At 41.9% G+C, this 25134-nt stretch overlaps 1 protein-coding gene and 1 long non-coding RNA gene across 4 annotated transcripts in view; one reads left to right on the forward strand and one right to left on the reverse strand.

The window, feature by feature from the left end:
* Positions 1-768: 768 nt before the first annotated feature.
* LOC137455392 (uncharacterized) lies at positions 769-8299 on the reverse strand. Its single transcript, XR_010990820.1, has 3 exons — positions 8224-8299; positions 7795-7995; positions 769-1399 (listed from the first exon to the last, which is right to left on the reverse strand). It is a non-coding gene; the product is annotated as an uncharacterized lncRNA (long non-coding RNA).
* Positions 8300-8608: 309 nt separating this feature from the next.
* The window catches only part of DOCK9 (dedicator of cytokinesis 9), a 135224-nt gene continuing 118698 nt past the window's right edge, over positions 8609-25134 (forward strand). For 2 of the 3 annotated variants that reach the window (XM_068165429.1, XM_068165736.1), the window contains exon 1: positions 8609-8875. In XM_068165429.1, the coding sequence (XP_068021530.1) occupies positions 8762-8875 (114 nt within the window). In that variant the 5' untranslated portion in view covers positions 8609-8761. The remainder of the gene's footprint in view (positions 8876-25134) is intronic. The other variant, XM_068165811.1, reaches the window with a different exon arrangement.

A 25134-nucleotide genomic window follows, 5' to 3' on the forward strand; every position in this document is an offset into this window, starting at 1 on the left:
CTTGCAGCTGTTCCTCATGTGATTATTTCTAGTAGTTTCATTGTGGTTACCCATGTGAATAAGGCTTATTGTTGTGGTATACCATCACAGGCTACAAATATGCAAAAATTATAAAGGGACAGGAAACTTTCAAACCCTTTAAATAATTTCTTTTGTTTTTGGATAAGCATTCTCTCTTTATTTTTTGTTTGTTTTGCCTTTTTGTTTGGTTTGTTCTAAGATTGCCCTGCAGCTATTTAAAACCTGCTTCCGCTAATTTACTTTAAATAAGTCAACCACAGGACAGCATACAGGTTCAAAATCTGCCAAAACTTTAGCCAGCAAAAACTGGCAATTATGCAGTTATATATACTAGCTGCACATGGTGTAAAATAGAAGTATCTATACAAGACTTATTTTATGATAATATATGATAGTCGTGACAGTGTAACTGCTATGGTTATTATAAATGACAGACAAATGAACTGTCAAGGAAGAAAGCACAGGAAACAAAATCTAGTATTTTGGAGTATATATTGATACTGGAGAAACAAGCTCCTAAATACACCACTGTAATGGATACTGGGGAAGCATGCACTAAACAAAAACATTTCTGTCTTCCTTTTCTTGTGAACAGCATATGGTGAGAACTGTTCCCTGGTGCCAGCAAGGATCTCTGCCGCATCAGTCACTCTGCCATGGAGATAAGAACTATGAGCTTTTGGACTCACACACAGCATAAACAATCATTGCTTGATCACTTTGCTGAGTACAGCTTACATCCTATTACTTATTTCTCAGCACGTGTCTTGAAACTGTATCTAAATTGACCTCAGAACAAGGGATACTTAAGCAAATTCTTTGTGCTTGAAGACATTACCTAGTCAGAATGAGAGAAATGTGGGCTCTGCCAAATGAAAGGAATGAGCAGGCAAGTCAACAGTATTTATGACTGAAAATCCTTCATTATTTTGAACTACTGTGTCTGCAAAAGACCTTGTAAGTACTTTTATGTGTGAGAAGGATATCAGTCATCTTCTCCATGCTGCTCCTAGTAAAAAGCAAGTGGGAAGTCACAAACATATTGCTGGTTTGCGCAGTAAGGGATGTAGTCTCATAATAAAAGATGTAGTAGCCAAACACTGAATCATTCTGCAGTTTTAATGGAAACATCTTTAACAACATCAAGAAAGACTGATTACAGATAAGAAATCCAGGCATCAGCATATGGTCTGGCTTAGCTGGAAATCTCTATCACTACTGAGCAGAAAAATCCTCTTCTAAAGGCTACAACAACCCTTATGCTGATAATAAAATGAAAGATGCATCCCATGGTATGCACTTAAGCAGCTGCTGGGGGTCATGACATGAGGCATTTCTTGAAAGTACACTTGAACTCTGAAGAGCAGTTCAGTGAAAGCTGTGAAAATAAACATTTAAAAGTTAAATTCTAAATAAATTTAAAAACCTTATGTAGCCATTTTTACTTTTGTTAAATGCAGCCATACCTTAGTTTACCTTCATTATCATAGTTTAACACAAACTATCTCGAGTAAGTTTAGACAAGCCCAAATAACCTAAAACAAAGAGTAGATGTTCAGTTCTGCATCTATTTCTTGTTATTCCACTGAAAACAGAAGAAAATTGTGTGGAATTCTGTTTGCATTACATGACTAACTCCTTGAAAGATGTTACTAATACTCATGGGCAACTAGAATTGAAGCTGTCCCAGAAGCCTGCATTAAACTGATTAATCAAGTGATAAGATGAAAGAAGTGTCATAATTGTCTTATGAGTCAGTGGAAAAGGCAGGAAGTGAATTACTCTGTATCCTCCTGAACTTGCATAGGAATTTAATATTTACACAGAACTCTAGTTACCCTAGTTGGAGTTTAGCCAGGGCATGAGAGGTAACACTCTTAAGAAAAACACAGCTATATTTATGTCATGCATCAGTGAAGAGAAAGATTTAGTTGCTTCTATCAATCCTGCAATCCCTCTTCTGAACAGGAGAATTGCAAAAATGAGATCCCAGAATTGCACCTGAATAGGTAGAAGGATCACAAGAGCATTTAATTGGTCATTCCTAAAGTTTCCATTTGCAAGGTTGCTATAATTAAGCCCAAAACACAGAGCTTCATCATTCTGTGAAGCAGATAATTCATGTAGTTCTATGAACATTAACATGCTGGAAGTTAGTGAGAAACTTCCACTAAATTTTTTGTGCCCTTCACCACATGATATACCAAGATTTACAGGTGAGAAATAAACCAGAATATTTTTTACATTTTCCATTTATGAGCAATAGGGACAAATATAATATAAATTATATATATATGTATGTATAAAAATATATACACTGTAACATAATATTACTAATAAAATCAAGGGAAACAACATTGAAGTAATTTATGGTGTATTTGCTCAGTGAAAATGCACATTTTCTCTACCTGACAGTGAATAGCTGGTTTGAGATATTTGAATTTAAGATGAATAAAAGACTTGGTAGACCTGGGGATGCCACCTCATAAAAAATGATGTTATCTTAAGAGTGCATCATATGGATTTCATGTGGTATGTCACTGTTGTATAATCCAAGTAATTTGTAAATACTTGTACATTTCTGTAGATAGACTTTGGCACACTGTTATATTCCATTTGGGAGGGGAAGAAAAAAAAAAGAGAACTAATAGCTGCTATTCAGAAATATCTGTATGCACTGCTTGCATAATATTTGGAAGGGTTGGTTAGATGTATCTGGGAAAAAGTCAGTCTTAGCCAGATGCAGAAAAACCACTCCATTATTCCTTTCAGGCGCTAGGAGAATTTTAAACAGGTGCTTAAATGAACCTATTCCAGTGCATCACTGAATGGGTTAGTATGTCTGAAGATGCTAAAGAGTCCATCAGCAGTAATAATTTTTTACAAGTATACAGAACTAGTAGTTTGTTTTAAGATAGCGATAAAATGTTTTAAAAATGTAGCTTTTTATGTTCTGCATTTTAGGGTTAAAAAAAAAAAAGGAGAGAAATTAATCTTCTCTTGATATGAGATAGTTTGAACTTGTTTATTACCTGCAAAACCTCCAGACTTGCCCGCATGTCTAATCTTTAGCAAGTACTCTCTTGCTTCCTCTGTTCTTTTCGTACCAACTCCAACCATATGATTTATCATGATTTGGTGGCCGTTAACCTGCCAGCTCTTTGCTTTTCATAAATGAATGGATTTGCAAGTCAGAAAGGTTAAAATAATCATCTAACTTGGCCCCTATAGCAACATAAGCCAAGAAATCTTATAATGTGAACTTTGATTTGGGGGATGATTTGGAACCTAGAATTTGCAACAGATATCAAATCTTACTTTATAATTTGGGAGATAGAATTTATTGGGTCCTTAGGGATATTATACCAAACAACTCCTCTTGTGACTAGAAGAAAAGGATATGGCTCTTATTATAAATTAATATAATTTCACTTGCCTGTTACTGGTTCTCACTGTAATCTTAGTTGACAGATTAAAGAGACTTTTAATATTTGAAATGTCATCTCTTGCAAATCCTAGCATGTTATGACCAAGCTATTGCATAAGATAAACATATGCTTCTTCAGTCTCTCACTGCAAGGCAGATTTTCCTGACTTTCCCAGTTTGTCAGTTATTTGTGCTAAAATGCTATACCACTATTCTAGTAATAGTTTGAGAAATGCCACATATAACAACAACATTATTACTGCTTCTTAATATTCCTCTGCTTTTACATCCAAGATCTGTACCATAAGCATGAATCTTTTGGAGTTCTTCATAACCACACTATAGCATCTCTGTAATTTTATTTTAGAATACTCTTTATACTTGGATGCCTTTCCATTCATCTGTATTCAAATAAGTTTAGTGAGTCCCATTCTAGATGCCCTGCAAAAAGTAAGCAGAAGTAACATCTCCTTACAAATATTTAGGCCTACATCTACGTTATTAGCGATTATTTTGTATTTTCTTTACATAAATTAATAAAGATTATGAACTTTGCCAAACAGGTCTCTGTTCAATGGAATTTTCAAGATATAATTATTTTTCAGGCCTTGTATAAAACCAATTTAAGGTTTGTATAAAAATAATTGAAAATAAAATATTGGCATTAATCAGAATATGGGCAAGCTCAAAATGACAGTTACTTTTGCCATGTCAAACATTAATCCCGTTAAACAACAGGCCTAAATTCCAATAAATCATGCTGGTAGTAGAAACTCTGTAGTTCTTTAATTCCTACATGTGGTCCTTCTGTTTCACTTTCATGATTTTGCCAAAGGTTCTCCTCATGCTATTTTAGCTCAAATAAGCTTTTGCTTTACATTTCTACTGAGCACCAAACCAGTTTTTCTCCTCCATTTCTGGAACAAGTGTAGAGAGGTTGATTATTACCACGAACGATTCAGACCCTCCTAAAATTCCAGGACGTGACTTAGGTGGTTCTGAAAGTTTAAATGTTTAGTATTCAGCACTGTTACTGAAAACTGGGCATTTCAAAGTAGTAGGAAAACCATGCTACTGTCAATTTGAGTGGTTTTGTTTGGTTGGGTGTTTTTCCCCCCTCCCCTCTCTTTTTTTCTCCCCCGCCTTGATCCGGACATTTTAGAAAACATATTTCCCTTGTCCTTTAGGCAACAAGCCAGGACTTTTCATTCACATATTTAGACACTATTTTTCATTCCCATTGTTTTGCAACTGCTAATGTAGTCTTTCTGCATATCAGCCAGCCATAGTTTTACTTTCATTTTAAACCAAATGTTTAAACCAAATGTCACTTTCATTTTCTTTCTTCCACTGCATGTGTTCAGCTGAAAAGAAACATTGATGATTATGGTGACGTTATCCTTCAGGTGTCCTGTAGTCTTCCCAAATAAACCACTGTGGCAATGATGGCAGTAAGCAGTGTGAGCAATCATAGTATTATAGTATCAGTCAGGGTTGGAAGGGACCACAAGGATCATCTAGTTCCAAACCCCCTGCCATGCACAGGGACACCCCACACTAGATCAGGCTGCCCAGAGCCTCATCCAGCCTGGACTTAAACACTTCCAGGGACAGGGCCTCAACCACCTCCCTGGACAACCCATTCCAGGGTTTCACCACTCTCATGGTGAAGAACCTCCTCCTCACATCTAGCCTGAATCTCCCCACCTCCAGCTTCATTCCATTCCTCCTAGTCCTATCACTAACTGATATCCTGAGAAGTCCCTCCCCAGCCTTCTTCTAGGCCCCAGTCTGGAAGTATAGGCCTAGAGCCTGACATGGTGGTAGGCCATTCTCAGCATAAATGCGTAAGTGGCTAGCAGTGTAGCAAAACAGTGTTATGCCTGCACCATGCAACTAAAGCAAGACACTGGTAGCTATAAACACAAAGAGTTATCTTGGAATAACAGGGTGTGCACCTGCATCAACAACGTCGCGTGTCATTAGTAGTTTGACCAATAATCTATAATAGTGCGATGTGTGGTCACTCATGGGAACCAATGAAGCTATGCCAACGATGCTCTCCGAGTCTATATAAGCTGTAGAAGTTCCCTTAATACGTACTACACTTTGCTATACTATACTCGCTATACTCACACAACACTCGTACAATAAAGGAATATACTAGAACGATACTGGATCATATTGGTCGTCTGCACTGACAGCATTCTCCGCACCGACAAACCACCATTCACCTATTTAATGTACTTTTGAAATGTATCTCCAGCAATACCAGTATCATTCAGAGGTTTTTTAGACGTGGAACACCGGCCCTTCTATGGAAAAGCTGCATGTTGCATATGAGAAATATTTAAACATAGCAAATATATTTAAATTCAAGCAACCATAAAATCAGTACTTCTTTGTCTGAACTGTCAGAATTCAAAGCACCTGAGTGCTCTGAAAATAACACATGATTTTATTTTAGAAAATTTTCATCTATTATTTACATAAAAAACTGGGGCATCTTGTAGAGGTTTCGGATCTAGATGTATCCTACAGATCAAGGTAAAAAAAAATAATTAAAAAATATGATCCTAAGAGAGCTCATTCTAGTTTCTCTATTAAATGCTTATCTGTTCATCCTGCTCTGTATTCAGATAATTTGACTCACCAGTATTCAATTTTCTGATTTATCAGTCTAAACATTGACCCATAAACACATCAGGTCTCAGAGTTGTGAAATCAGGAACTCTAGTTTAGTGAGGCTGCCTCTCTTTGCATTCTGTCTTTCTTACAGAAGTTATATAAACTAATATGAACACAAAGTGTGATAGTCATCCTAATAAAAAGCCACAGTTCATACATTTGAATAAATGAGAACAGAACAGAATAAACCAGGTTGGAAGAGACCTTCAAGATCATTGCGTCCAACCCATCATCCAACACCACCCAACCAACTAAACCATGCAACCAAGCACCCTGTCAAGTCTCCTCCTGAACACCTCCAGCGATGGCGACTCCACCACCTCCCTGGGCAGCCCACTCCAATGGGCAATCACTCTCTCTGTATAGAACTTCTTCCTAACCTCCAGCCTAAACCTCCCCTGGCGCAGCTTGAGACTGTGTCCTCTTGTTCTGTTGCTGGTTGCCTGGGAGAAGAGACCAACCTCCGCCTGTCCACAACCTCCCTACTGGTAGTTTTAGAGAGCAATAAGGTCACCCCTGAGTCTCCTCCTCTGCAGGCTAAGCAGCCCCAGCTCCCTCTGCCTCTCCTCATAGGGCTTGTGGGCACTGCATGGGGTTGCTGTGGCCAATGTGCAGAACCCGGCACTTGGATGCATTAAATCTCATGCCCTTGGATTCTGCCCACCTGTCCAGCCTGTAAAGGTCCCTCTGCAGAGCCTCTCTACCCTCCAGCAGATCAACTCCTGCCCCCAGCTTGGTGTTGTCAGTAAATTTACTGATGATCGACTCAATGCTCTCATCCAGATCATCAATAAAGATGTTAAAGAGCACAGGGCCCAGCACTGATCCCTGGGGCACACCACTAGTGACTGGCTGCCAGCTGGATGTGGCACCATTCACCGCCACTCTCTGGGCTCAGCCCTCCAGCCAGTTCCTAACCCATTGCAGTGTGCTCCCATCTGAGCCATGGGCTGACAGCTTGGCCAGGAGTTTGCTGTGGGGGATGGTGTCAAAGGCCTTGCTGAGGTCCAGGTAGACTACATCAACAGGCTTCCCCACATCCACCAGGCAGTCACCTGATCATAGAAGGAGATCAGGTTGGTCAGGCAGGACCTGCCCTTCCTAAATCCATGCTGGCTAGGCCTGATCCCTTGGCCATCCTCTAAGTGCTGTGAGGCTTTGTACTGGTCTGTAAACTATCTGCAGCAAGATCCTTCACCCACAAAAATTCCATTGATATAAGCTACAGATGTGTGCACTCAGACTTTATCCTTCATCTTTCTTAAAGAACTGCCTGAGTTATTTAGAATCTTATTAGTTACAGATGTATCTGTGAAGCATCCAGAATAGCAGGCCCTTTCTCTGCCAGGCATTTTTTGAGTATGTAGCTCCAAATACCACCACTTTGTGATTTTTTTCCACTCAAAAACTTCTCTCCCTTCTACACAGCACTCAGCTGCTCCCTTCATCAGTGGCAAACTGTATGTTCAGTGTAGAAAAGTGGTTTTAGGAGCCCTAGTACTCTCAAACATTCCAAGCATTTAAATGTAGCCATAAGGTGCCTCATGCATCCATACTTTCTAACAATGCTAACCAGTCTCTCTCTCAAAAGGAATTCAGTAATTTACGAAGCTGTCACACAGTGGCACGCAATTGAGCACGTGGGCAACTTTACCTACAAAAAGAAACCATCTACGAGAAGAAACTGTACAAAGGGAAGCCGAAGCCTCAAAACCGAAGTTTCATTGATGCCTGAGCGCTACTGACAGCGAACATTGTTCCGAACTGTGACGCTTGTCGCTCCAGCACCAATTTCACAACTTTCTTATTTTCCAGTTACATCACGAACTTGCATAGAGCCCCTAGATACGCATATGCACCTACAGGTACAGGGAAAAGCACGAACAGAATCTGCTAGCGCCGAGCCCAGGCGGACAAGCAGGGCCCGGTCACCCCGGACACCATACTGCAGCCCTCGCTCCCTACGGCGGTTTATCCCCGCCCCTCGGAGGAATCCACCGCCGCTCCTGCCGCACCTTACCACCAACCCCAGGGCTGCCCGGAGGATCACGGCCACCCCCCACCCCAGGGATCAGTGCCAGTCTCACCCCCCACTGGGATTCTGCTACTACCGCAACCACTCTCCACAGCCCGCCCCGCTGAGGGAGGGCCCTGCCTGTCAAGGGCGGGAACTTCCGGCTTCTGGGGCCCCCGCCCGTCACCTTGGCCCTCGGGTCCGCACTAAACCAATGAGAGTAGGGAGTCGCAGCTGGGCAGGTAACCAGGCACCCAATCAAAAGGGCGCCACAGGACAGGTGGGGGCGGGGTTTCGGCGTGCTGTGCACGCGGCCCCGCCCCTCTGCCCTGCGCCCGCCGCGCCAATCGGCCTCCGCGGCGGCTCCTCGCTTACCCCCCTCCGGGCGGCGTGCGGCTGTGTTTGGAGGTGGGGGTGCGGCGCGCGTCGGCTCCGCGGGGGAGGGGCTACCTGACAGGAGTGGCGCTGGCTGCGGCAGCTGCTGGCGGGGCTCGCGCCCTGCCTGCCTCCTGACGGCTACCTCTAGCCGCCGCCGCCGCGTGAGGGGGCGCCCGGCAACCGGGCCGTGAGGGCAAGCGGACATCCCGGGCCGGAGCAGCGCGGAGGCAGCCATGGCACTGGTGGCCCCGGAGACTCGGAAGTTCACGCGGGCACTGAGCAAGCCCGGCACGGCGGCAGAACTGCGGCAGAGCGTCTCCGAGGTGGTGCGCGGCTCTGTTCTCCTGGTGAGTGCAGGGGCGGCCCGGGCGAGGCTCCGGCCGGGGGTATGCTCACGCCGGGGCCTCTTGGGGCTGCGGAAGGGCACCGTTTAATTCTTCCCGAACGTGCACGGCTTGTCACAGTGGTGCGGCGAGGGGCATCGGCGCGGCCCCTTGCCGGACTCGAGGCTCTTCGCAACCCCGGCGGCTGCCGCGGGCGGGGTGAGGTGCGGGTGCAGCCGCAGGCGGGGTAGGGACGCTCCCAGCGGCAGCCGCGCGGAGGACGCCATGGGATGCGGCGCCCGGCGGGCACGGCCAGGCGCTCCCGCCTGCGCTGCTGCAAACTTCACGACGTGAGGCGGAGCGGGACAGCCAGGGCAAACGGAGCCCTCCGGGGAACAGCGGCGGCCGCCTCGCTGTAACCTGCCCTAGGCCAGGTGGAGGGCCCGGCGTGTGCCTCCTTTCTTCTCCACCTGTAGAGCGGCTGCAGCTGGTGCTTGGCCTCATTTGACCGAAGTATTTTCGCATGTGTGAAAATAGTGATGTAAAAGTGACTTTTCGTCTTGCTTTTTTCTGCGTACTTTACAACAAAACTACGGTTTTTGTTGCGTGTCTCGTACAGAAATACGAGTGCTGGCAAGTGTAACAAGGGTGTTTTAATCTCTTTTTGTGTCCGGTCTGTACTGTGCTAGCTGGTGGTAGTTGTTGCCAGTTCACAATCGGGCGCATTAATTTAGTTTAAACTGCTGAAAGTCAATTTGTGTGAAGATTATACAGAGTGAACTAAGGCAGCTGAGACAGGGAGGCTTTTTTTTTTTGCCTGACTGTACCCAGGTGATGACGTCTTAACCTTAGCAAGATTTTTCAGAGCTTCTGTCTTCAGGCTCTTTTTCATGGCATGCATTTGTTTCCATGTGGTTTTGTTATCTCCAAGGGAAATGGTTTAGTAAGCACTTAACCTTGTGTAAGTAGAGATGTTTTGGTGCTGAGGTTCCTGACACTGGAAGCTGATCTGTCATTTGTTTTTCATTCTTGCTAAGTATGGTCTTGTCTAACTTTGTTAAACTGCTTGCCAGAACACTGTTTGTCTTGTCACAGCTATGTCTTGTGAGACTAGGAAATGTAGTTGTAATTCAAAGACAAATACTTTCTTGTAATAAAACGATGACTCTAAAATAAAATTATTGTTTATTCACCTGTGGATCACATAATATATAATAGAACAGCTAATATACATAGTTTAGAGCCCATCTGAATGCTCACACTTTTCACAGGACACAAGCACCTAGACATGTATTGGGACATCCAGTATATGTTAACTCTTCTTCAGGGTTCAAGTCTTTTCTATGAAGAGTGAAAGAAGGATATGTGTATTAAAAAACAAATATTGAAGGAATATGAAAGGCATTTAGGTATTTTCATGACAGAAATATTTCTTTTGCAGTAACTGATAGCCCTGCCCTGCTCTCCCCCTTCCCCTTTAGAAGTGTTTTTTTGTTGTTGTTTTTTTCCCCTTTCCCTTAATTTGGTTATGACTAATGTCATTGAGATGAGTTGGGAAATACATATCTAATTATTTAATTTATTTGGGTTGAAGCAAATACATAATAGGTATTCACTAATATTCACTAATATTTCAGGTGTTTTTGCTAGAACAGCATATTCAGCAGAATTTTAAAGAGTTGAAAGAAGTGCTGGTGTGAAGTGGCATACTGCCTCAATCTTGTGTCTTCCATCACTATTTTGTAAAGCAAAGTTAGTGACTTACTTACCAGATTTGTGATCCTTTTCTGCTAGCTTGATGCACAGAGCAAAACCCCCATCCATGTTTTGCCTCTGCTGTTATGTCTTTTCTGTGATCATAAATGCCTTTCATTTTATCACTGAACTTCTGTGTTCCTGCCCACACAGTTTAAATCATCCTCCTCTGAATGTTCTCTAACAATTTTTGTTGAGCATTGTGATGCTTGGAATGAAAGTGTATCTTCTGTTTTTTGAAAACAAAGTACTTTAGCTGGGGTATGTTTGTGCTTCCCCCCCCCATAAAAGACTCATTAAAAATATTTAAATATTTACTTTGCTAAGTTTGATAGGTGGACCTGATTCTTAGCTGTTGGGAGTTTCTCATACTTCTTATCTGAAAAATCTCTTAGGCTGATCTGGTGAACACAGGGTTCTTATCAGTATTATAGTAGTTGTGAAATGCTCCACTCAGATGTGTAGCTTTAAAAAACAGAAGTTGTCTCTCTTTCCTAAGTCTCTCAAAGCTCTTTAATAGAGCACTCTGCCAGGATTTCTTGAGCTGGGTTGTCAACAAAATATGTTGCTTAAAACATTGTTCACCATTGGTAACTACTGTGGTCTTACTGTCGTCACTTGTTCGTGAACAAATACTGAAGTTTTGCAATGCTAAAAAAATTTTGGAGCTGGTTGCCATTGGCTAGGCTTACACTGTAGAACCTGGACATAGGAAAGAATGATTTAAACTAGCAGTTCTTGGCGAGTTATCTGTCCAGATGTATACAGCCAAATACTGCTTCTGACTGTGCGTCTCTGCAGTGGAATGTACTAAGAAGTGATACAAATTATCTGGTCACTACATGCAGTAGCAGATAAAAGGGAACTGCTAATATCTCTGAGGTTATATGGGTGGTTATTGTGGCTACCGTTTAACAGTTCCATCCATTTTTACCATCAACAATATAGACTTAAAGATGTTAAATGCATTTATTAAAAATTAATCCAAAATTAGGTTTACTAGCTCATGTCTCTAAAATACACTCGATCTTTCTGCTTTATAGATGTTCTTAGGATCATACTGATGAGAGAGGACTGAAACCAGCATGTCAGTAGAGGATAGCATGATATATTTTCAATTTTCAGATTGCTCTTCATTGAAACTAAAAGATACATTCAGCCAACTGACAGACTAAATAGATCAAGTGAATAGTAAAAAAAAAAAAAATTAAGCAGATATGGTTAGCCAAGCCAGTTTTCATCACAGAATGAAGAAAGCAATCTTGTCAGAGTTTGACATCTCTTACATCCTGTTAGATTTAATTTGCTGAACCAACAAGTACGCTTTGCTTGGCCGAGCCCAAAACTTTGGCAACTAGCTTTTCACTGTGCTATAAGGCACATAATCTCTATCTTGATTATTTGGGTCCTTTTTTCCTCTATTTTGTGCTTGACAGTAATGTCCTTGCTGAATACGGTCTTGTGCATTGTTGTTGTTTTGACTTCAGACTAGCTGTGTGACTTAATGCGATGCCTCTGGCCACTCGAATACATTTATGTGTATGGTGAATGACATATTGGTCTCTTAAACCAGCAGTCTTACCCAGAGCAGTTTTCAATGCAATTTTAATATTATGCATAATTGAGAGCAATCTCTTTAAGTGGTGATGAGTTATCCAAAGCATGTTGTATACAGATCAGTAGCACTGCTGGAGGGGTATGTGGTGTCTTGTGCAATGATACATTATTTTGTGACAAAGGCATTCTGCCTGAGATAAAGTTAACCTGACAATTAAGGATAACATGGAATGAAGAGATTCAGATTTGGTTTTCTTTTGCCTAGCTGTCAACAGTAAAATGCCCTTATCAAATATGCATATAATAAAAATGCTTTAATGTAACAAGTAATGCAGCAAAAATTGTTTTCCCTGTGCTGAAATTAACATGGTAAAGAAGCTTAAGATAGGGGAAAACAGGATGAAATCTAAGTGATTTCCGTTTGTTCTGTGCAGTTGTCCTTTTCCATTTGAATGTATAAAAACAGGGTTGAGTTTGAATGCTGAAATCATCATAGCGTAGTACAGTTTTGGGCTTTACATGTTAACTTCAGGTATCTGGTAGAGCTCTTGAGTTCCAAAACTCTTGTAGAAATTGCACTTTTCAGATATGGAGGAAAATCAGTATGTCTTAAAGACTTGGATCTCCTAAAAAGTCTTTGATCTCAAACTCACCTTTTAAAAGATGACTTATTTGTGGCTTTAACATGTCAACTGTGTCTTGATGGTCCTCATGTCTACTTTCTGTGAATCTCAATTCCTTAAAAAAAGATTAATAGGTGCACTCTATGCAACACTTTGTTTTTTAACATAATGATATATAGGATTATGTGGTATTCATTTTGGTTTGATATTTCCCTTTATCACTTTTGTATCCTTCCATATGCCCTGTGCACAGAGGTTTCATGTGCTGTTCTGTGTAGTGGCTTCTCTGTATACAATGAGAGGAGTATTTTGAACCTCATTAGCTGTGAGATTTAGGTTGCAGTGTTGGTGTAGAAAGAGATAGCTGGGTATGTATTGCTGAAGAGATGAGTGACAACTGGGATTTTTTTAGACCACAAAAGGAATTTGAAAAATGTGGATTGTTCACTGAGAGAGTCATTTGCCATTGGAATGGGCTGCCCAGGGAGGTGGTGGAGTCATCATCCCTGGAGGTGTTCATGAGGGGATTGGATGGGACACTTGGTGCCATGGTTCAGTTGTGAGGTCTGTGGTGACAGGTTGGACTTGATGATCTTTGAGATCTCTTCCAACCTTGGTGATTCTGTGATTGTTATGAATGGTTGAGAGAAAGCAGGGAGTTGAGAACTAAAACTCAAGATTTTAATGAAAAAATTGTTACTGACAATGAATGTCATCCTAATACATCTCATCTTTGAAGAACTCTATGCAAACTTGGCTTAGTACACCAGCCTCTGAACCATTGACCTTTCTGTTGGGTGAAAAAAACCTGGTACTTAACCCTGAAGACGTTATTTCTTAAAGGAAATAAAAATTGGCAGAGAATACGATGGTTTTGCTAAAGATGTTAATTTTATTTCAGCAAAGTGCATGTGAAAGCCTTTTTGATTGGATACAAAACACTAGCAAGAAAAGTTTTATTTCTGGCAAGTCTGATACTGTTAAGATTTACTTGCTATGCAGACGTTTCTGTGGTTGTGAAGATTCAGAAGCTGGACTATAGCTCTAAAATGTCTTTTAATCAATACCATTAAACTTATTTAAATTTTGAATGCCAGTAAGCTTGTTCAGAAAGGGAGAGTAGAGGCCTGAGAAATACAGGACAGCTGAATTTCAGTGAACAAAAATAACAACCATTCAATCGTTCTTGTTATCTGTACCTTATTTTCCTATTTTTCTGGAACTTTCCTATTCTACCTAAGTATTTCCGTTCTATTAGATAAGTCTATTCTAGATTTCTATTCTAGTAGATAATATAATAGTAAATACCTTAAAATAGTTGCATCTAATACAGCAAAAGTAAAATGTAAAGTGATGCTGGATTGAGCTTTCAGTGTATGGTGGCAGCAGCTCTCATGCAGCATGGAATACCACAATGTACCTTCTGTTTCTTCTCTCTGCTCATGCTCCTTAATACTCAATCAGCATCACGTATTTGTATCTCAGTGGAGGTATAATTGATTGTACTTAAATTTAAACTCAGGAATTTCACAATGGCCCTTCATATTTAAAGTGTTGTAAATAAACTGTGTACTTCTATGCAAATGTTTCAAATGTTTCTGTAATTGCTCTTTTTAAAAACTAGGCCCTTAATGTCAACTGTTTTTTCAGAAATCGAAAAGCATGGGACACTAAATCAGCAACCATTCACTTTCTAAAGTGATACCTCGCTCATCTAAACTACTTCGAAATTTTTAGGGACGAATGAGTTTGTGCAAAGTCTATACAAGCTGAAACAAATTAGTCCTTTGTGAGGTTTCTTCTACTAAGAAACATAGCTGTTCATGTAGTGGGAACATCAAGTGACCTCTCTTAAAATGAACTAAGCAATCAAAATACACTGTAAAACACAACTCTTCCCCAAGTCTCCAAACCCAAACAAACCAAGAAAAACAACCCCACCACATGTAAAAAGGATGATTAAAAAAACCCAAAACTTTAGTCACAGCAAAGCTGAGGAGGAGTAATGCTTCTTCAGAGCTGCTTCAATGCAGGGAAGTCTGTAATATAGATCCATCAATGTAAATGAATAAACCTTTGCTGCTGTGTTTTGTAATTCTGGATACTTTTTGTTACTCAGGTGTAGCTACCGACTTAAAAAGAGGTGCTAGGTTGACAGATACTGATCTAGGTTTGGAAATTTGAGGCACAGGCTTTGTGAATGGGAAGAAGCTATTTGGTGAATTCAGATATAATACAAGAGGTTTTATTTTCACTTATAAAGAGTGATTCTGCATTGTACTCAGATTGGATAATACTTGCATAATTTTAAGTAGAGAAGACATTTCAATATCTGGTTACATCAGTGTAGAATGTAACACATTGCAATTTTTGTGTTGTAAGTGAGATGTAGTTGATTTCAGGAGCTTGAAGTTCAATGTACTTCAACGTACCTGAGTTTGTACACATTTAATCTGTTTTCAGCTTACAAGTCCAGAACCTTCACTGCCTTTGGATGCTTGTGTTTTAAGGTATATGGTCTTACTAGCTTATTAGTTGCCCGAGGCACAGCTGCGCTTCATATGCTGGAAGGAGTCATGAAACACACAGGAGTAAGAAAAATAGAAGCCCCAGAGGAAGAGCAGTGTTTTCTATGGGAAAGGTAAAGGCCAGTAATGTAGCTCTTAGTCTCATTTTAACAGATCTGAAGAAATGAGAAGCCAAACTGAAATGCTGGCTAGCCTTGTGAATATTAACATATAGAAAAGAGGCTTTAGTTTCAAGGTGATAAAAAGGCAGTAATCCATTTTCTAGTTTGATCATATTGCTGGTGCTATTTTGTGCTGTTTGTTCTTGAGTCTTGGGTAATTGGTTTCAGAAGTTCTGTTCTTCACCAGGGTGCTGATACTGCCAGAAAATTTGCTCGCCCATCACATGATACCTTTCTAGGCTCATTTGTAGGCCTGGTTGTGAGTGACTACAGCCAAGCAATAGAATAATACGGAACTGAAGTTTTGTGAAAATAAGATTGAAACATGCTGGCCCATTCCTCACTTGGCCCAGCATGGTGATGACGACAAGTGGTATTTCAGACCTTTGTCTGCTAGACATATTTGCACCCACTTGCACTGCCACTAATAGTTGTGAGTGTAATGTTGTATAATTTATTAGGCGTTCTAGCAGAAAGTCACAGAAGCGTGCTTCCCTTTAAAGAACGTTCAAGGTAGCTTCACTCTTACTTTCTGCTAATCCAAAAGGGAGTTTAAATTCATGTTGCACCTCAAGCGTCAGAGAGTTTAAAAAGAGCATTCAGGTTAATGAAGGGATGACACACATCATAATTATTTGAAGGATGTTACTCTCATTTCTATCAGAAACTGTCTTGGGATTCTTGCTTACCAGACTTGTTATCACCTTGGAGTTATTGCTTGGTATTGTACATGGCTTTAGATGGCTCAGTGATGTTGAATATAGAGCATACAGCATGATCTGATAAGTTTTTCCTTACATGAAATAGAAGATTTCTAATAGGGGGGAAAAAAAAATCCTGCTGTGTGCAGTCTTGCTGGTAAAGTTCAAGGCACAATACTTCTAGCATAATGTTTTGGCAGCTAATGCTCTGCTGGAGGGGAAGTTGGAACTTGTTGCTAACTGAACAAGGAACAAAGGGAAGAAAGGAAGATGTGAATCACCTCCATAGAGGGATTAAAAGCTCAAAAGGATGTCTTAGCCCTGAAGTTTCCGCTGCTCTTCCCTGAACACAGTGAGGTTCAAAAATGGGGGATTAACCTTTTTTTTTTTTTTTTTTCAGTCTGCTGTGCTGTTGATCATTATTTATTCTTCATGGTTTTATCAGTGACTCTGAAAATAATATCCTATAATTAATGACATGTTTGTAGCTCTCCGATAACGAAAAAAAGTGTGTGGTGGTTATCTTTATCAGTTAGAGCCCAGAATAATCGCTTCAGCTTCAGAAAGCTCCAAGCTATGTGACCACTAGATGGAGTCCGCTGAGCATATTTCAATACTAGAAGCGCTGTTTTTATCGCTTGAGATATGGGAGAGTTAAAAGTTCAGGTGTTTTGTGGCTCCCAGTTAACAATAAATGTTCATTTATTCAATTTAGATTTATTTGGACAAATTTCTGACATTCTTCAGCTTATTTTTGGCGTGTCTGTCCTCCAGGTGTACTTAAGTTTGAATTGAAGGTGTATGCTTTTCTGGCAGCAATTAGTATTCATCTCTGAATGAAAATGTATTGTAACTCACGTGAGAATGGACTTGGGAGAAGACTGATCCTTTCTGCAGCTCTTAATTATGTGACCTAAAATTGTTAGCTAAGATATTTAGCATTTTGTAACTAGCACATTTTAAATTTGCATACATTTCTCCGTCAGCACATACATAATGCAGTGTACACAAAGACAGGAAGAGCATTTAGAATAGAATAGAATTAACCAGGTTGGGAAAGACCTTTGAGACCTTTGGTTGCCTGGGAGAAGAGACTAGGCCCCACCTGTCTACAGCCTCTCTTCAGGTAGTTGTAGAGAACAATAAGGTCTCCTCTGAGCCTCCTCTTCTCCAGGCTAAGCAACCCCAGCTCTCTCAACCTCTCCTTATAGGGCTGTGCTCCAAAACCCTCACCAGCTTTGTTGCCCTTCTCTAGACACGTTCCAGCAACTCAACATTTCAGGGGTTGCATCATTTATGCCTTCTTCCCATTTCTCTAAATGCATAAAGAACATAACAGGCACAAACACCCCTTGTTTGTTGATTAAAAGAAAGTTGTGACGTTAGCCAGCTATGACAGCTTCCTTGACTAGATAGGACAGAACTAAATCCTGACCTAATTTCCATAAGCATTATTTCTTACTTTTGATATGATCTTTGACATTAGGGACTTCTCATGTGAATGATAAAGCGCCTCTGATCTTCAACCAGTGATATGCTTAGTACTTCTAATGTCAGAGTAGTGGTGGTGTTTTTCTCTGGGATGCAAATCTGTTATTAGAGCCTATCTGAGTGTGCAGATTCTCAGTCAAAATTATGTAGGAATCCAAGCATTCTATTCTCAAGAGTACCTCCTGGAGTAATCATACTGGCTTTCTTCTAAAGGATGGAATTCTCTTGGAGCTTTTCTCTTTCTCTGTGGTTACTATGTGGCTACCCAGTGTAAAGCTACAGAATCATGGAAGCATGCAGGTTAAAAGGGAAATCTGTGGAAGGTGCATAGTACAATCCCTTGCTCAGACCAGATCTGGTTAGTGCAGGTATCTCAGAGGCTACGCCAATCAGGTTTTAATATCCACGAAGATGGGAATACTTTTAACCCCAGTATTTGAAAAACCTTATGGATGAAAATCCCCCAAGTAATTTTATACAAATGAAATAGTTTCTTTTACTTCTTGTCCTATGACTGTACCTTTAAGAGCAGTCTGGCCCTACCCTCTCTACTTTCCCATTAGGTCACTGCAAACAGCAATAAAATCTCTCTTTAGCCTTCCCTTAAGGTTGGACTATCTCAGATTTTTCTCATATGTTGTATGCTGCAGCCTCTAAACTGTCATTGTGGGCCTCCAGCAGACTCAGTTCAATATATCAATGCCTGTCTTGTACTGAGAAACCTGATCAGTATGTTTAAATTGCTGTCTGACAACCTTATTCACTCATTCAGACCACATCTGTCTAAATCTGGCTACAAGGATGCTAAGGGAGACTATATCAGAAGCCTTATTTTACTAACAATTCGATGTCCTTTGCTATCTCCTTGTTCAAAGAGCCAGCTGTCTCATCACAGAAGGCAGACTGGTTGGTCAGGTGTAATTTGTCCTTGGTAAATCCATGTTGTTGTCTTGGAACTATCCTGTTAGTCTATATTTTGAGAAATGGCTTCCATGAGGTTTTCATCATAATTATCTGGGAGACTGGAGTGGGTCTGACGCACCTGTAGTTCCCTGTATAGTCCTTCTTGCCATTCTGTAAGGTAGTTATGAGTTAGTAGGAATAATCTATATCCAGACAGACACTCAGGACTAGTTTTGACAAATCAGATTCTTACAAGTTTTAAGACAGACTAAAACTCGTTGTGACCACTAGGCAGCTTTTGGCACAGTTCCTTGTTCTGAAGAAGTGTGAGGTCTTGAAGAGAATTACCTGATAAAGTTATATGAAATGTGCATGAAGTGACCATTGCAGGAGCAATCCTTGCAACAGGAACCAGCACCTGCATTTTGACTTCTCTAGGAACATTCCTATTGAGTATGAACTCTTGTATATAAATATCTTTTTCCTCTTGCAAGGCTATTTGATTCTTTCCAGCAGTATAGCTTTATTAGGCAGAAGCGAGTACATTGCTTTGATATGCTATCAGCTGTTCAAAGTACTCCAGAGAGTAATAAGTGATGTTGGACTAAGGGCTAAGAAGGATTTAGGCCCACATCTCTAACATTTTGAGCCAATATACAGGCAGCTGCCAAATGGAAGGTAATACTCCATCTACAAATAGTGTCATGTTTTCTGAAAAGCTGAATTCATTCAGGATGTCTTAGGATCTAAAAGGAGTCAGATGTTTACTTCTGTCAAGATGGCATCAATTTGGGCATGTTAGATAAGAAAGACAACTTTATATATAAAAATGTAAGTTTCATAGTTTCATTCAGGGTTGGAAGGGACCCCACGGATCATCTAGTTCCAACCCCCCTGCCATGGGCAGGGACACCCCACACTAGACCAGGCTGGACAGAGCCTCATCCAGCCTGCTCTTAAACACCCCCAGGGACGGGGCCTCGACCACCTCCCTGGACAACCCATTCCAGTGCTTCACCACTCTCATGGTGAAGAACCTCCTCCTCACATCTAGCCTGAATCTCCCCACCTTCAGCTTCATTCCATTCCCCCTAGTCCTATCACTACCTGAGATCCTGAGAAGTCCTTCCCCAGCCTTCCTGTAGGTCCCCTTCAGATACTGGAAGGCCACAATTAGGTCACCTGGGAGCCTTCTCTTCTGCAGACTGAACAGCCCCAACTCCTTCAGTCTGTCCTCATAGGAGAGGTGCTCCAGCCCTCTGATCATCCTCGTGGCCCTTCTCTGGACACGTTCCAGCACCTCCACATCCCTCTTGTAATAGGGGCTCCAGAACTGGACACAGTACTCCAGGTGGGGTCTCACCAGGGCTGAGTAGAGGGGGAGGATCACCTCCCTCGACCTGCTAGCCACACTTCTCCTGGTGCAGCCCAAGATCTGATTGGCTTTGCGGGCTGCAAGTGCACATTGAGAGCTCATGTTGAGCTTTTTGTCCACCAGCACCCCCAGGTCTCTCTCCTCAGGGCTACTTTCCAGCCAGTCACTGCCCAGCCTGTATTTGTGCCTGGGATTGCCTTGACCCAGATGCAGGACCCTGCACTTGCTCTTATTGAACTTCATGAGGTTGGCTTGTGCCCACCTCTCCAGCCTGTCAAGGTCCCTCTGGATGGCCTCCCTTCCCTCCAGCGTGTCTGCTGCACCACACAGCTTGGTGTCATCAGCAAACTCGCTGAGGGTGCACTCAATGCCACTGTCCATGTCACCCACAAAGATGTTGAATAAGACAGGTCCCAGGACTGATCCCTGAGGGACTCCGCTTGTCCCTGGTCTCCACTGGGACATGGAGCCATGGACAGCCACTCTTTGGGTGCGGCCATCAAGCCAGTTCCTTATCCATCTAGTGGTCCACCCATCAAACCCATGTGTCACCAGTTTGGAGACCAGGATGTGGTGTGGGACAGTGTCAAAGGCTTTGCTCAGGTCCAGGTAAACAACATCAGTTGCTCGCCCCTCATCTATTAATTTTGTCACCTGCTCATAGAAGGCCACCAGGTTGGTCAGGCAGGATTTGCCCTTGGCAAAGCCATGCTGACTGTTCCCAATCACCTCTTGACTATTCTTTTGAGCGAGTAGTGACTCCAGGAGGATCTGTTCCATGATCTTTCCGGGCACAGAGGTGAGACTGACTGGCCTGTAGTTCCCTGGTTCCTCCTTGTTACCCTTTTTGAAGATGGGGGCAATGTTTCCCCTTTTCCAGTCTGTGGGGACTTCACCAGATTGCCATGACTTTTGAAATATAATAGAGTACCTACTTCTACTGTTTTAAGAGATTAAGGGTATTTTTGTGGCTCTTAAGATAGGACCTAGATGCTTGAATCCATGTTGAACCTCATGAATGCCCATGTGAAGCTAGTGATGTTCAACAGGGCCAAGTGCATGGTCCTGCACCTGGCTGAGAACAACCCCCAGTATCAGTGCAAACTAGGGCTTGAAGGGATTGATAGTAGCCCTGTGGAGAAGAACCTGGGGGTACTGGTAGATGAAATTAGATGATGTTACTGGGCAGTGTGGACTAGAAGCCCAGAAGGCCAGCTGCTTTATGGGCTGCATCAAAAGAAGTGTGGCCATCAGGTCAAAGGAGGTTATTCTGCCCTTCTATTCCACTCTCCTGAGACCCACCTGGTGTACTGCATCAATCTCTGTATGGTTATGCTTGTTGGAACTAATTTGGTTTTCAAAGGGTTGCTTAACATGTTGATTTGAAGTTCTTCCAGTTACTAAATGAAAAGTTATTAGGGGTCTACTGTAACCAGACTGGTAGTGAGACCTTTAAAATAGTGGCGTAACTGTACTTTTAAAAAGTTAGGTTGAAAGGGGATGAGGTGATAGGAAGCAGCCCTGTGGAAAAGGACATGGGAATACTGATGGATGAGAAGCTGGACATGAGCAGACTGTGTGCGCTTGCAGTCCAGAAGGCCAATCGCATCCTTCAAAAAATGTGTTGCCAGCAGATCCAGAGAGGTGACTCTTGCCACTTTACTCTGTTCTGGTGAGACCTCACTTGGAATACTGCATCCAGGTGTGGAGCTCTCAATGTAGGAAGGACATGGACCTGATGTAGCAGGTCCAGAGGAGTGCCACAAAAATGATCAGGGGGTTGGAGCACCTCTGCTATGAAGACAGGCCGAAGGCGCTGGAGTTCTGCAGCCTGGAGAAGAGGAGGCTCTAGGGAGACCTGATGGCAGCCTTCCAGTACCTGAAGGATAGAGAGAGACTGTTTACAAAGCCCTGTGGTGATAGGACAAGGGGCAATAGCTTCAAACTAGAGAAGAACAGATTTAGGTTGGATGTTAGGGACAGGCTCTTTACTATGAGGGTAGTGGAACACTGAAACAGGTTGTGCAGGCAAGTGGTTGGGTCCCCGTCCCTGGAGATACTCAGTTTGAGGCTTGACAGGGCTCTGGGCAGCTTGATCTAGTTGAGGATGCCCCTGCTTCCTGCAGAGGGGGTTGGACTAGGTGGCCTTCATAGGTTCCTTCCAACCCAGACTATTCTCTGATTCTATATGATTCTATGATTCCCAGCATTTTTTTTGAGAGGAACTAGAACTTCTTCTTTATTACCTGTCAGAAAGAGCACATCTCAAAAAAAGATGCGGTTTTGAACAGCTTAAAACAAAAACAATAGCTAGTTGTTTGAGGAATCTCATAGTGCAGTCAGTACAGATTCAATACAGTACTTAACGAGAAGCTGCTTCTTAATCCTCATAGAAGTGAATGATTTGGCTTAGAGAATAAACATTTGCTATAAATACTAACTAAGATAACTCTTCATAAGGCTGTGTGCTTTCTGGTGCAGATCCTTTTTCACAAACCAAGAGAAGACAGACATTAATTATGTCTCCCTTTTACTCTCTTCCTCCTGACTTTCTTATGGAAAAAGATCTTTGCATAACTCAGGCTCAGCTAAAGGCAGTTTGCACTGTCTAGCTTACTGCTCATACGATGTGCAGCCTGGTCTTACTCATCTGTTGTGGGGTTGGGGTTTAATACTGTAATGGATAATATTACAATGTGTCATATTTCTCTTTGGATGTTCACTGCTTGTGCAGTTTGGTTGCTCACTACAGTAGTAAGAGTCTCCTTAGTGAAGCTGGCAACTTCCACTTTTCACCAAATCAATATCTTAGTTAAAAGTTGGCTTGTTGGTAGACTGCTTTACATGGCATATTACTCAGATTTCTTGCAGTATGAGTGTTTTAGCATCTGGTCAGGTACCTCCCCTCTGTGGTTTCTTCCTACTCCTCAGGTTCATTCCTATATTTCTCTCAAGCTCTATTTGGAATGCTTTTTATGTCATTGCTGTTTACCACTGTGTTGATCCAAGTCAGTTCTGGTTGCCTATTTTAAAATAGCATAGGAACATGATGCAAAATTCATTCAAGGAATAGTCAGAATTAAATTTACTCTCAATTGGTTTTGAATTAGCACACCTCCCAGGGTAACTTCCAGTCTGACTTAATCTCTGCTTCTGTCCTATGTTTGTCTTTCCAAGTGAAATCTTTTTGTCTTCCTGTTTCTTTGATCCCTACCTAGTGCTATAAAAGTGAGGTCATTTTCTAGATGTTCAAAGGACCTGTCTAGTGCATAATAATTTGCAAAGTGACTTATTTTTCTCGTACTTCAAGGCATGAGCTTTTTTCTTTTCCTTCGTTTTGCTAGAAGAGACCAGGCTGGATGAGCCTCTGGCCAGCCTGATCTAGTGTGAGGTGTCCCTACCCATGGCAAGGGGTTTGGAACTAGGTGATCCTTGTGGTCCCTTCCAACCCTGGCTGATACTATGATACTGTGAAATATTTCCTATTATGAAGTCTGAAACTATGTGGAAACCCCTCTAAACTGTGCTTTCTTTTAATGATCTCTTAATTTTTTTATATCACAGTTGGAACTGTCAGGTCTCTGTAATCCTGCATTCCAGATGGGCATGCAGGATTCTGCACTAGAAGCATTGTCAAATATTGGTTTGGTGTTTTTTTTCCTTAAAAAAAAAAAATCAGAGTGTCTGCATCTTGTTATGATGTATTTAAGTTATAAATGTAATGAGGCATGCTGGAATATAGTAACTACCCAGATGTTAGGGAAAAATGCTAATATATCTTAACTGTTTCTTCTGAATATCTCATTAAAGCATGCAAGTATTTCTTTGAGATGAGTTAATTTGCATGGGGGCAAATCTTTAGCTAACATCATTAATCTGTTTATCTTCTTTGATGCTTCCTTTTAATTTACTTTGCTCTTTCATCCAGTTTTACAGTTCTTCAAGTAAATGCATTTCAGCACTTTCAGTTTAGCAGAAATGGCATTCAACAAATCCAAGTGCCGGGTGCTACACTTTGGCCACAGCAACCCCATGCAGAGCTACAGGCTGGGGTAGGAGTGGCTGGAGAGCTGCCAAACAGAAAGGGACCTGGGGGTGCTGATTGACAGCTGCCTAAATGTGAGCCAGCAGTGTGCCTGGGTGGCCAAGAAAGCCAATGGCATCCTGGCCTGTATCAAGAATAGTTTGGCCAGCAGGGGCAAGGAAGTCATTGTGCCCCTGTACTCTGCACTGGTTAAACAACACCTTGAGTTCTGTGTCCAGTTCTGGGCCCCTCAGTTTAAGAAGGACATCGAGACACTTGAATGTGTCCAGAGAAGGGCAACGAGGCTGGTGAGAGGCCTTGAGCACAAGCCCTATGAGGAGAGGCTGAGGGAGCTGGGATTGTTTAGCCTGGAGAAGAGGAGGCTCAGGGGAGACCTCATTGCTGTCTACAACTACCTGAAGGATGGTTGTAGCCAGGAGGAGTTTGGTCTCTTCTCCCAGGCAATCAGCACCAGAACAAGAGGACACAGTCTCAAGCTGCACCAGGGGAAGTTTAGGCTCGAGGTGAGGAGAAAGTTCTTCACTGAGAGAGTCGTTAGCCATTGGAATGGGCTGCCCAGGGAGGTGGTGGAGTCGCTGTCCCTGGAGGTGTTCAAGAGGGGATTGGATGTGGCACTTGGTGCCATGGTCTAGTCATGAGGTCTGTGGTGACAGGTTGGATTTGATGGCCTTTGAGGTCTCTTCCAACCTTGGTGACACTGTGATACTGTGAAATATAAAACTAATCAGCAATTTCTGACAGGGTAATTGATAGTGTTATGGTGAGGATTTGGACAGTTATTTTTGCAGATACTGCCTTTAAAAGTAGTTTAAAACATTTAACCTTCTGTTTCAGTTTTTATTTACATACTTGTATAAGGGATGCTGTCTCAGTTTGTCAAGTGAGTCCTGATAATTGGATCAGTACAGGTGTGATGCACTATAAACAAACAAAAAACAAACCCCAACAACAACAAAAGGTATTTAAAATTTCATTCTGTATTTTTTGTTAGATGTGGATACTGATCTAAACTAGATAGTTGTCTGTGTGTCTGCCTCTGCTGCCTGCCCCCCTCATTTTTATGACTATGGACCATTTGCAATCAAGAACTAGATAAAATCATTTTCAGGCAGGTGATCACTTTGCATGCAAGGAAAAGAAAAAG

The sequence above is a fragment of the Melanerpes formicivorus genome, unplaced genomic scaffold, assembly GCF_026170545.1.
Source record: "Melanerpes formicivorus ecotype bairdi unplaced genomic scaffold, bMelFor1.0.p_v2 SCAF_1, whole genome shotgun sequence".
Lineage (NCBI taxonomy): Eukaryota > Metazoa > Chordata > Aves > Piciformes > Picidae > Melanerpes > Melanerpes formicivorus.